Raw genomic sequence first — 12500 nt, 5'->3', positions numbered from 1 at the left:
TTCGCAAAAATCAATTTCCACTTTTCATTCAAATTCAATCTTCAACATGAAATATTGGTAGCTTCTTCCTTTATTAAACTTCTCTTCGATATTTTGTGAATTTACCTAATCTATCTCATTTTAAAATTATTCTCCCCGCCACACAACCATTACTGACCCAATGTATTGACTCAATTTTATTGCGCAATATTCGTCTCCCTACACGACTCAATATTATTGCACAATATCTTCAATCGAGCTGAGGATTTCAGAGGGACATGGCGGACGCTGTCGTTCATCCTTCTTGCCAAACATGTCGACAATATACTGTATTGCGCAATATTACCCTCACACTACTCAATATTGTGCAATAAAATATCAAGTTCTTTTTGGTGTCGTATATTGTCATTCTTCGGTACCATCCTTACGCCGTCAATAATATTGTACAATACGGAATATTGCGCAATATTAGTAATCGCATAGGGTCCAAGCGAGTTAGAGCGTCGCTACTTCCGGCGGAGGTCGAGGTGACGGCAGTTCTACCCTTGCCGCCAACGAGTTGGACCAAGTGGCATGGTTGATCAAATTCCACGCTTCAGTCCCCTGTGAGGGGTACCGTGCTAACCTCCTGATAGGGATAGTTCGCCCCCCCCCCTTTTTTTTTTTTTTTTGGCCGATGTTGGGGTCGCCTACCCGGCTGGCCATGGGGAGTCGGGAACCGACGCGACATGTCCCGGGAATCGACCTCATGACCACCTGACTCATCATCTACCACTTTCGTAACTTCTTCATCTCCCAATCCACACTAAAATATTCTTTTCCTAATCATATCAATTATACCAACATCAACTATCATCCATTTCCCACCCCTCCGTTCGCATATGGTCTGCGGTTACAAATTATATATTTCTATATAAAGTGAGAAATTTGATAAAAAAAAAAAAAAAAATCCATCACTGTCCTGGAACAAGAAATATAATTATGACTGTCAACTTTGTAACAAACCAAAAGTCTTCCTTTCATCAACATTATTATTATTATTATTATTATTATTATTATTATTATTATTTCAACCCTTTTTGCGGGATGGTATTTGGAAGAAAAAATTAAGAGTAGGCACATAATACTTAATTTAACCCATTAAACTCCGATGACAAGATGTCTTGTCATTTGGTCAAATAAAACAAAAAATCATAAAACACCAAAATGTTTGATCAAACACCAGAAAAGTATGTCGTCAGTCCTCGCTTCGCTCGCGAGCGAAGCGAGGACTGACGTCATACTTTTCTGGTGTTTGATCAAACATTTTGGTGTTTTATGATTTTTTGTTTTATTTGACCAAATGACAAGACATCTTGTCATCGGAGTTTAATGGGTTAAAACGTCGAAACCACTGGATTGGGCCTTCATCTTCTACTCTATTCATGATCTTAGTATCACCAGCAATGTGTAATTACCTGCCCCATCTATCTACGTGTCGTTCACGTAGATCAGGAACGTGACAGGAGCCAGCACCGACTCCTGAGGAATACCAATGTTTACTTCCTTCTAAACTAGTGGTTTTATATATATATATATATATATATATATATATATATATATATATATATATATATATATTTTTTTTTTTTTTTTTTTTTTTTTTTACTCCGTCATGAATTCTTAATATTTGTCTGGCTCCCTTTCATTTTTAACCCAAATATCTTCCACCAGAAAAAAAAAAAAATAATAAATACTAATATTGATATTAAAATGTTGAGGAATCATTTACTTCGTTACAAAGTTGACGATCATATTTATATTTCTTCTGCCCTGACAGTAACGGAATTTGTCATTTTCAGATCCCTCATATTATACACAACTGTATAATTTGTACCACTAGTTCATGTCCCCACTAAATTCTTGTCAAAGCTCCCAGTTTGATAACCTGAACATAAGAATGAAGGAGACTGCAAGAGACCATAAATTTATTCCATTCGTCGACCACCCTATTAGTAAACCAAATCTTGCCTACTTCCTTTTTAAATCTAAATTTGTCCAGTTTATAACCATTACTGCGAGTCCTGCCCCGTTGTTTTAATATGATGACCTTGTTTGCATCATCCTTTATCCAATCTAGCAGACTCCGTGATTGAAAATCATCCTACAAATATTCTAGTTTCCACAGCGAAGTTACCTTATCAAAAGCTATCTCCAGATCCAAGCATACAAGGTCCACCGATTCTACTTCCTTGCAAGGCTGGTTATATTATTTAAAGAAATCTCTATTGCTGTTTAACCCATTCAACTCCGATGACAAGATGTCTTGTCATTTGGTCAAATAAAACAAAAAATCATAAAACACCAAAATGTTTGATCAAACACCAGAAAAATATGACGTCAATCCTCGCTTCGCTCGCGCTTCGCTGCGAGCGAAGCGAGGACTGACGTCATATTTTTCTGGTGTTTGATCAAACATTTTGGTGTTTTATGATTTTTTGTTTTATTTGACCAAATGACAAGACATCTTGTCATCGGAGTTGAATGTGTTAAAGAAATCTCTATTGCTGTTTAACAGCGTCCAAGATGACTTGCTAAATCGATGTGGACATGGCAGACTTTGCCATAAAGTGAAGGCATTCCAGCGGACTGCTGAACGGCCTTCCTCTCTTGTAAGGCTTCTGAGCATTCATGACGTCATTCTTGCTTGAAAATAATCCCACACATATTCCAGTTTCCATGTAAGTCTTTAGGTAGGTTACCTTACCAAACTCGCTCCAGATCCATGTATAAGCAATCCACCCAACCACGTCTGATCGAACAATCGCTCTTGAGTCAAACCACACACAACTTCATATAACGTGATCTTTCGCAAATGTCTTACACAGTTTATCATCCTGTTTCATCAACCTTTTACAATATTAAGTTAAGTTTAATTTAATTTAAGTTAAGCTGGTCAGGAATATGGTTGTATCATTTAAACGTACGTGTATTTATCTTGGTCCTATGCTCGTGGGACCCCGTTTCTTTGCCTCCATTCATCAAACTTTAAGATGTTGGCTTCGATTACCCTACCATCCAACTTGTTCCACAATTCTACATTTCAGTGTGGATAGCTATACTTCCTAAGCACCTTTCCAACAATTATTTATCAATTTATTGGTCTATTTTTATTTATTATCATTATATTTTTAATACTGACCAGGAGCTTTTTTTCCCTATAATTCCTCTAATTTCTTCCGGTCTATACATCATAAACTCTCTTTGCGTCCCTAATGTATTCCTAAACTTTTCAACCACGGATCATATACAGTATATGTTATATCATTTAATTGTGTGTGTGTGTGTGTGTGTGTGTGTGTGTGTGTGTGTGTGTGTGTGTGTGTGTGTGTGTGTGTGTGTGTGTGTATTCACCTTGGTCTTTGGATCACGTGTTGGACTCGTGATCGACAGCTATTTCCCTCCCGGAAGAGAGCTCAGAGCTCGCATGACCGATCTATGGGTAATGCTACGACCTTTCACACACACACACACACACACATCCAACTCCCCGCCCACGAGAGTCAGAGTAACGACCCGAAGCTCAGCGATACCGAAATAATTTCGGCCCTGGGCAGGATTCGAACCAGGTACTGCGAGCACCATCGTACTTCCTAGTCCAGTGCTCTACCAACCGCGCCACCGAGTCGTATGTGTATGTGTGTGTGTGTGTGTGTGTGTGTGTGCGTACCTTAACATGGATGACGCAAAGGTCATCATATCAAAACAAGTCAGGGATTGGCAGTAATAGACTGAAATTGGACAAATCTAGATTTGACAAGGAAACAGACAAGATGTGGTTAGTGAAAGGAATAGACTTAGTAACCACATAGTGAGGGCTGAAACTATAGGTTGTTTTAATAAAATGTTAGATAACTTCATGGATGAGGCTGACAGGTGGTAGTGGACATGGAACTGCCTAGTGTAGGCCTTATGGTCTCTTGCAGTCTCCTTGTTTTTATGTTCTTGTGTGCATGTGGTGTGTAGGTGTGTGATTCACCTATGGTCTTGGATCACGTGTTGGAGTCGTGATCAATAGTTATTTCCCTCCCGGAAGAAAGCTCAGAGGTCATATTATATATATATGGCCGATCTATGAGTAAGGTTATGGCCTTACACGCACACACACACACCCAACTCCCCGCCCATTAGAGTTGGAGTAACGGCTCGCAGCGCACTCCAACTCTCGTGGGCGGGGAGTTGTGTGTGTGTGTGTGTGTGTGTGTGTGTGTGTGTGTGTGTGTGTGTGTGTGTGTGTGTGTGTACACGTTGATGAATACATTTTGTTCACATAATACACACATCACTCCCAGTAAAGATCACAAAGGATTACAAAGTCGGATAATGCCGACAGAAGACTTTTTGGTCCATAACTAGGTCGGATGCGAATTTTTTTTTATAATAATGGTAAATGAATAAATAATTATGACAATGAATAAAACAAATGCATATAGTTACATAATGAACAAACAGGTAAATAGTGAATAATAATAGACAAATTAATAATAATAAATGAAAATCAAGCAAATAATAATAATAAACAAACAAACATCCCATGGAAAATCCATCAATGTCGTTACACATATCCCAAGCCAAGTTTCACATTACCCGAAGGGGAGCAGATTCCAAATTCCTCAAACGCCACCAACTTACCTGGAAGGATAGAAATAAAACATAAATCGGTGGGGGAAATCAGAAATCTACGGGGGGTGGGAGTATATTATGAAATAAATCGGCAAATTAATCTGCGGGGTGGGGTATATTAGGAAATAAATCGGCAAATAAATCTGCGGGGGTTATGTTTCAAAATAAATCTGTTGGGGTATATTACGAACTAAATTTGTTGTTATATATCATAAATCTGCGGAGGGTTATATCATGAAATAAATCAGCAAATAAATCTGCGGGGGGCTGTATCTTAAAATAAATCTGTAGAGGTATATTACGAACTAAATACGCTGTGGCATATCATAAATCTGCGGTGGTATATCATAAAATAAATCTGGTGTATAAACTAAATCTGCAGTGGTACATTACAAAACAACTTTGCGGGGATACATTATGAAAAAAAGATTTTTCCTAATTAAATCGGCAGGTGATAATCTGCAACTAAATCTGAAATAAATTGGCGGGGCGAGTTAATCGGTGAGTGAAATGAGAAATACATATAAAATAAATCTGTTGAAAAAAATATTGGGATATAGTTTTTATTAACAAGTAAATATAACAAGGTAACACACACACACACACACACACACACACAGAAATTGAGGTAATTTTATTTTTATTCTATTTAAATTGTCTGTTTCATTTATGACAAGGAAACACACACACACAGGCAGAAATTGAGGTAAACAGTCCTTTATTTTTATTTTTATCTATTTTATTTATAACAAGGTAACACACACACACAGAAATTGAGATAAACAGTCTTTGATTTTTACTTATTTATCTATGTTATCTATTTTACAAACACACACACAAGAGCCAAGTAAGCGTTACTTTGTCTCACATTGAAACACTGAATGATTGAACGGTTTGCGAGGAGGCTAGAGGGGGAGGGAGGAGGAGGAGGAAGAGGAGGAGGAGGGTGAGGAGGAGGATCAGGAGGAAGAAGTAGAAGAGAAGTTGGAGAAGGAAGGATGATTAAGAAGAGGAAAACGGGAGGAGGGACTCAGGAAAAACCTGGATCCTGAAAGAGAGGAAGAGAGGGAGTGAGGGGGAAAGAGAGGGAGGGAGGGCGTTCTGAAGGAGTGGGAGTGGGAGTTTAGGGGGAGGGGGGGAAGGTAAGGAGAGAGATGACGCCACGAGGGAGGGGGGGGGAGGGGAGGGAAGTGCAATGGACGCGCCAGGCAAACCGTCATGCAACTCTATGCAGCGAAGAGGGGGAGGGGGGAGGGGTGGAACGAGAACGAAAGGGGGAGGAAACGTGTTGGAGGGAGGGAGGGAGGGGAGAAGGGATGGGGAGAGGAAAAGAGAGAAGGAAAGAGGGGAGGAGAGGGGGAGGGGAGGAAAGGAAAAGGAGGACAAGGAAGAGTGGAGGGGATGGAAGAGGAGAGGAGAGGAGGGAAGAGAGGAGAGGAGAGGAAGGGGAGAGGAGAGGAGAGGAAGGGGAGGGGAGAGGAGAGGAAGGGGAGGGGAGAGGAGAGGAAGGGGAGAGAGGAGAGAGGGGAAGGAAGTGAGGGGGAGGGTAGAGGAGAGGAGAGGAGGGGAGGGAAGAGGAGAGGAGAGAAGGGGAGGGAAGAGAAGAAGAGAGGAGTCGATGGGAGGGGAGAGGAGGGGAGGGGAGAGGAGGGGAGGGAAGAGGAGGGGAGGGAAGAGGAGAGGAGGGGAGGGAAGAGGAGAGGAGGGGAGGGAGAAAAGAGGAGGGGAGGGAAGAGGAGAGGAGGGGAGGGAAGAGAAGAGGGGAGAGGAGGGAAGGAAGTGAGGGGGAGGGAAGAGGAGAGGAGAGGAGAGGAGGGAAGGAAGAGGAGAGGAGAGGAGGGAAGAGAGGAGAGGAGGGAAGAGAGGAGAGAAGAGGAGGGGAGAAGAGAGGAGGGGAGGGGAGAAGAGAGGAGGGGAGGGGAGAAGAGAGGAGGGGAGAGGAGAAGAGAGGAGAAGAGAGGAGGGGAGAGGAGAAGAGAGGAGGGGAGGGGAGAAGAGAGGAGGGGAGGGGAGAAGAGAGGAGGGGAGGGGAGAAGAGAGGAGGGGAGAGGAGGGAAGGGAAGGAAGTGAAGGGGAGGGAAGAGGCGAGGAGAGGAGAGAAGCTCCAACTCACCACTCCAACGTTTCAAAGCGACGCCATCTTGTCAGCAGACCAACATTCCAGAAGATTCCTCGAGAAACCTACAGTTCGCTACCGGCGTGTGTGTGTGTGTGTGTGTGTGTGTGTGTGTGTGTGTGTGTGTGTGTGTGTGTGTGTGTGTGTGTGTGTGTGTGTGTGCATGTACAGCATGTATGCGCACGCGTGTATGTAGGTTTGCCACGAAAGTCTACGGTAAAAGGTTGCCCCTAATGAGGTTGTAGAAATGATGTATGTGGATTCGAAAGTCTACGGATATAATACGCCCTTAATGATGTCGTATGCGTATTTACCTAGTTATAGTTCACAGGACCAACGTTCGTAGGGTCCCGTCTTCAATTGCCATGCCAAGCTCTTGAGAGATATCTTCGTATTCTCTAATTATCATATCTAGATTCAAATTAATCTACGGTTCCTGCTATTTCATCCATTTCAACATCTGTACAGAGATCACGTGTTAGACTCGTGATCGACAGGTACTACCCTCCCCGAAGGAAGCTCAGAGCTCATACGACCGATCTGTGGGACCTTACACACACAAACTCCCCGACCACGAGCTGGAGTAACGACTCGCAGCGCAGCGATATTGATATTATTTCAGCTCTGGGCAGTATTCGAACCCGGACCTCCGTAGTGGTGTTAGTAATTTACATAGTGTATCATAAAAAAAAAAATCTATTGCCATTTTCATCATATACAGACCTCAAAGACTAGAAGAAAGACACCATTATGCCAAGACAAATTCGATATGTAAATAAGAAGCAGCGGCTTGTGGTCGCCGACTTCTAGAATGTTCTTGGACAAGTCTAGATTTCTGTAATAAGCGAAGTTATATTCCAGTTATTCAAATGGAGGTTGAAGGTAAAATGTCGGGGGAAAAGTATCCCAGTGTGATAACCCATTCAACTCCGATGACAAGATGTCTTGTCATTTGGTCAAATAAAACAAAAAATCATAAAACACCAAAATGTTTGATCAAACACCAGAAAAATATGACGTCAGTCCTCGCTTCGCTGCGAGCGAAGCGAGGATTGACGTCATATTTTTCTGGTGTTTGATCAAACATTTTGGTGTTTTATGATTTTTTGTTTTATTTGACCAAATGACAAGACATCTTGTCATCGGAGTTGAATGGGTTAACCCTTATGACGCTCATTAATCACAACATACCTTTCCTTTTCACACAAACGTCTTAAAAAATAAGAAAAGAAAATTATATATAAATGAAATCAAATAAAAGAAATGAACAAGGTAAAATATCATGCGAATTTATTCCAAATAAATGATCAGACTAACCAAACATAGCATTAACAAGGTTAACCGTGTGTAAATGGTCTAATTCTACCAATTATATATTTCTATATTATGTGACATATATATATATATATATATATATATATATATATATATATACTAACACTTGTTACGCGCTAGCCCAGGTTCGAGTCTTTGGCTGCACCACGTTTCAATTTCTGCATGTTGGCCTCCTCGAGTCTCTCGATGTTGATGGAATAGAATTAAAGTGTATTGTGGTTGATATATATATATATATATATATATATATATATATATATATATATATATATATATATATATATATATATATATATATAATATATATACACACACACACACATATAAAATCCATCTCTCGGTACTGGTCGAAAAAATATAATTATGACTGTCCACTTTGTAATAAACTAAAGCATTTGTCTTTATGAAATTTTATTTTTATTAAGTAATGCATCTTATTTCTTCTTCTTTTTTATTCATATTTTCTATTTAAAAAAAATGGTGGTGTGAGATCTAGGTTCCATTGACATAACCTAACCTGTGGTAATTACTAAGTCAATTTCTATGTTGTCTTTCTATTTCTATTCCGTCAACTGCCGTCAGGGCGCGCGCACACACACACACACACACACACACACACACACACACGATGCATTTGTTTACAAAAAATAGCAAAATAATGTCTACCTACTAAAGATATTTGTAATGGCGGTTTGAGACTGAAAATATATCCTTGTTTACAACTATGTCCACATAACATACTTACATGTATACACATACAATATACATGTATGTACACACGTTCACACGGGCATAAAAACTCGCTCCTGACTGGATAAGGGGAGCCCCCCCCAAGGGGGTGTCAGGGGGGGGGACATGACGTCATCCTAAATACAGTTGGAATGGACAAGCCGAGATTCTGGTCTATTTTCAATTTCGATCTTATTTTTTTTATATATACCACTGTGTCTTGCTGCATTGCTTCTGTACCAGGGCGGTGGACGGGATACAAGGATGACCCGTCATCCACGAGAAGCTAAGATAAGGAGGGGGAAGGGGGTGGAATAGGTGGGAATAGGTGCCTATCATTAATTTGGCTATCTCTCTTATATAGGGGAAAAAGCCTTTGGTAAACACATACATATATATATATATATATATATATATATATATATATATATATATATTATATTGGTGTATTTTGGGAGCCGGTTCTCTTTTAAACATGTTTGATTGAGTACGACAGCGTTGTGGAAGTTGTTAATTTTCTTTCTTGTGTTTCCTATTTTTCTAATTATATTCTTCCCTTGGATAGGGTGGGCATAAACCCATTCCTTATAATTCTCGTGTAATAAAAATGGAGAATTATAAGGAATTGGTTTATGCCCACCCTATCCAAGGGAAGAATATAATTGGAAATATAGAAAACACACGATAGAAAATTAACTTCCAGAACGCTATTGTATTCAAACATATATATACATATATATATACATATATACATATATACATACATTGCAGAAACCACAGGGAAATTAAAGTCGGAATACTGAACGTTTTCGTCTATTACGACATCCTCAGAGTACAATATATATACTCTTGGGATAAAGAAATCTGCCTTCTGAAGGATGCCAGAGTGACCCAATGAAGAAAAAATATATTTGTATATTGCATGTTGTGTGTTTATTTACATGGAGAAAAAGCGCTACGCTCGTCGGGTTTCGTCTCTTTTCCATCGTGTGTGTGTGTGTGTGTGTGTGTGTGTGTGTGTGTGTGTGTGTGTAACAAATACAAAGTCTAGGGAAGATGCACATACAGTTCACGACAAAAAACAATAAAAATAAAATAAAACAACATTAGCGACAATAATAATAATAATAATAATAATAATAATAATAATAATGATAACCCATATACCAAAATGTATTTTCACCCCTTGTAAGGGAGCTGCCCTAATACTGCATATAGCTACTGTATACCATACCCAGCATCCCCAATAATAATACATATACCAAAGTCGTTTTTCCCCTTACAAGGGAGGTAGCCAAAAAATTAAAGGCATAAAAACCATCCCCACCCATTCCATCCCTAATACACTCCACTCCCCTCCACCCTCTTCCCTCCCTCTTATCTTGGCACCTCCTGGATGACGGGTCCCCCTGCATCCTGTCCACTGCCCTGGGTCAGAGGCAGTGTCGCAAGACACAGCACGTCCACAGCAAGGCCGCTTCGTTAAATCGGCGACCCCCCCTCTCCGTCCCCTCATGCAGAAAAGGAGAAGACGGGGAGAAATCCCTTCGGGCAGCGTCAAACTTTTCTCACACATACTCGCTCACCTAATAATAATAATAATAATAATAATAATAATAATAATAACAATAATAATCATGAAAAAGAGAGAGGTAAATGAAGAGAACGAAGAAAAATAAAAATGAAGAACAGTAAAAAGAGGAAAAGGAAGAGGAAAGAAAAAGAGGTAACGACTGAAAAAAGAGTATGAAGAAGAGTAAAGAAAAAGAAGAGCAAGAAGGAAGATAAAGACGAAAAACGGGAGCATAATTATTACGAACGAGAATGAAAAACAAAAAGAAAAATCACAAGAAAAAATATCAAGTTCATTGACGCTATGAGAAAGAGAGAGAGAGATATGAGGGGGGGACACTATGAAAACCTAGTGATTGTCCAAACAGGGACGCCAGATGGAAATTAAAATCACATTATATACTCGTGTGTGTGTGTGTGTATATATATATAATATATATATATATATATATATATATATATATATATATATATATATATATATGGCTAGTCTAATTTCGAGTTGCGAATTTAATCCTGAGCGGTTTCGCTCTACGCTTCTTCTGAGGAATGCGACTCGGGGGGTGAAGCTGGCGGTATACCTTGAGAATCAAGCCCGCGTTCCCTCGTAGGAGTTGCGGTCCGCTCTTGTTCTGATCAAAGCATAGAGAACTTACAATTTTGAAATAAAATTTATCTAATCACTTTAAAGTAAATACCAGAAACAGTTCCGGTGTGTGTGATGTTGTTACACTACTACATTTCCAGACACTTCACACACACACACACACACACACACACACACTGCTATTCCATCCATTGTTCGCACAATAAACTCATTATAAATCTTAGACAAGGCATATCACTCATATAATTACTGTATTGCATTATTGTCAGCGTATCACTGTAAAACTTAGACTAGGCGTATTACTCATATAATTACTGTATTGTATTATTGTCAGTGTATCACTGCTATTTCAATAAACCTATTATTATTAATTACACTATGGGTACCTGCTGCAACACTATGGACACCTAGTACAAAAAAGAACATAAGAAAATTAGAAAGAATCCAAAGAGCAGCGACAAAAATGGCACCTACACAATCAAATTTGACATACAAAGATTGGAGAAATTACAACTATCAACAGAGAAGAGAAAGAGGTGATTTGTTGACCATTTACAGAATTATGAAAGGGATGGAAATTCACGATAGAGACGACTTATTAAAATGGGACAGAAGAGAAACAAGAGGACACGAAAAAAAGCTAAAGAAGGACAGTTACAGAAGAGACCTGAAAAAGAATAGCTTCCCACATAGAGTGATTGATGTCTGGAACAAACTAAACTGAGAAACAGTGAGTGCCAAAACTATACATGATTTTAACCCATTCAACTCCGATGACAAGATGTCTTGTCATTTGGTCAAATAAAACAAAAAATCATAATAAAACAACAAAATGTTTGATGATCAAACAGCACCAGAAAAATATGACGTCATCAGTCCTCCTCGAGGAGGACTGATGACGTCATATTTTTCTGGTGCTGTTTGATCATCAAACATTTTGTTGTTTTATTATGATTTTTTGTTTTATTTGACCAAATGACAAGACATCTTGTCATCGGAGTTGAATGGGTTAAGAATAAACTGGATGCGGAGAGATACGAAAACGGGTCACTACGAGCATAGCTCTCGTCCCGTAAAATACAACTAGGTAAATACACACACACAAAATTGAACAAAATTGTAAGTTCATGTATGATTGGATTAGAACAATAGCGGAACCCAACCTCTTAGGAAGGAAAGCGGGCTTGAGTCTCGATGTATACCGCCAGCTTCACCCCCCCTAGTCACATTCTGAAGAAGCGTAGAGCGAAACCGGTCAGGAATAAATTCGCAACCCGGAACTAGACCCGTGACTTCTTTTTCCACCTTCATCAACTTGCCCCAATCTCTCAGCATATATATATATGGAGATTGGTATGTTATAACACATTTATAAAAGTTCACTGTAAACCCACTATCGGAGAAATAATAACGGAAATAAAGAGAAACTGTATATTTCGACTACTATCTGTAGTCCTCTTCTTAACTTTCTGTAAGCATTCTGCTGAAGAGGACTACAGA

The 12500-nt window shown here is 39.5% G+C and overlaps 1 protein-coding gene across 12 annotated transcripts in view; it reads right to left on the bottom strand.

Annotated features, from left to right (window-relative positions):
- Positions 1-12500, bottom strand: part of LOC143031119 (transcriptional regulator protein Pur-beta-like) — a 332337-nt gene that overhangs the window by 61139 nt on the left and 258698 nt on the right. For 8 of the 12 annotated variants that reach the window (XM_076194585.1, XM_076194586.1, XM_076194581.1 and 5 more), the window contains exon 3: positions 4606-4650. The exons of the other annotated variants lie outside the window; for them this stretch is intronic. In XM_076194585.1, the coding sequence (XP_076050700.1) occupies positions 4606-4650 (45 nt within the window). The remainder of the gene's footprint in view (positions 1-4605; positions 4651-12500) is intronic. 12 annotated transcript variants of the gene reach the window in all.

This window comes from Oratosquilla oratoria, chromosome 12 (assembly GCF_046742065.1).
Source record: "Oratosquilla oratoria isolate Oo_2021 chromosome 12, ASM4674206v1, whole genome shotgun sequence".
Lineage (NCBI taxonomy): Eukaryota > Metazoa > Arthropoda > Malacostraca > Stomatopoda > Squillidae > Oratosquilla > Oratosquilla oratoria.
The sequence above is the reverse complement of the archived record's forward strand: the minus strand, read 5'-3'. Positions and strand labels throughout refer to the sequence as shown.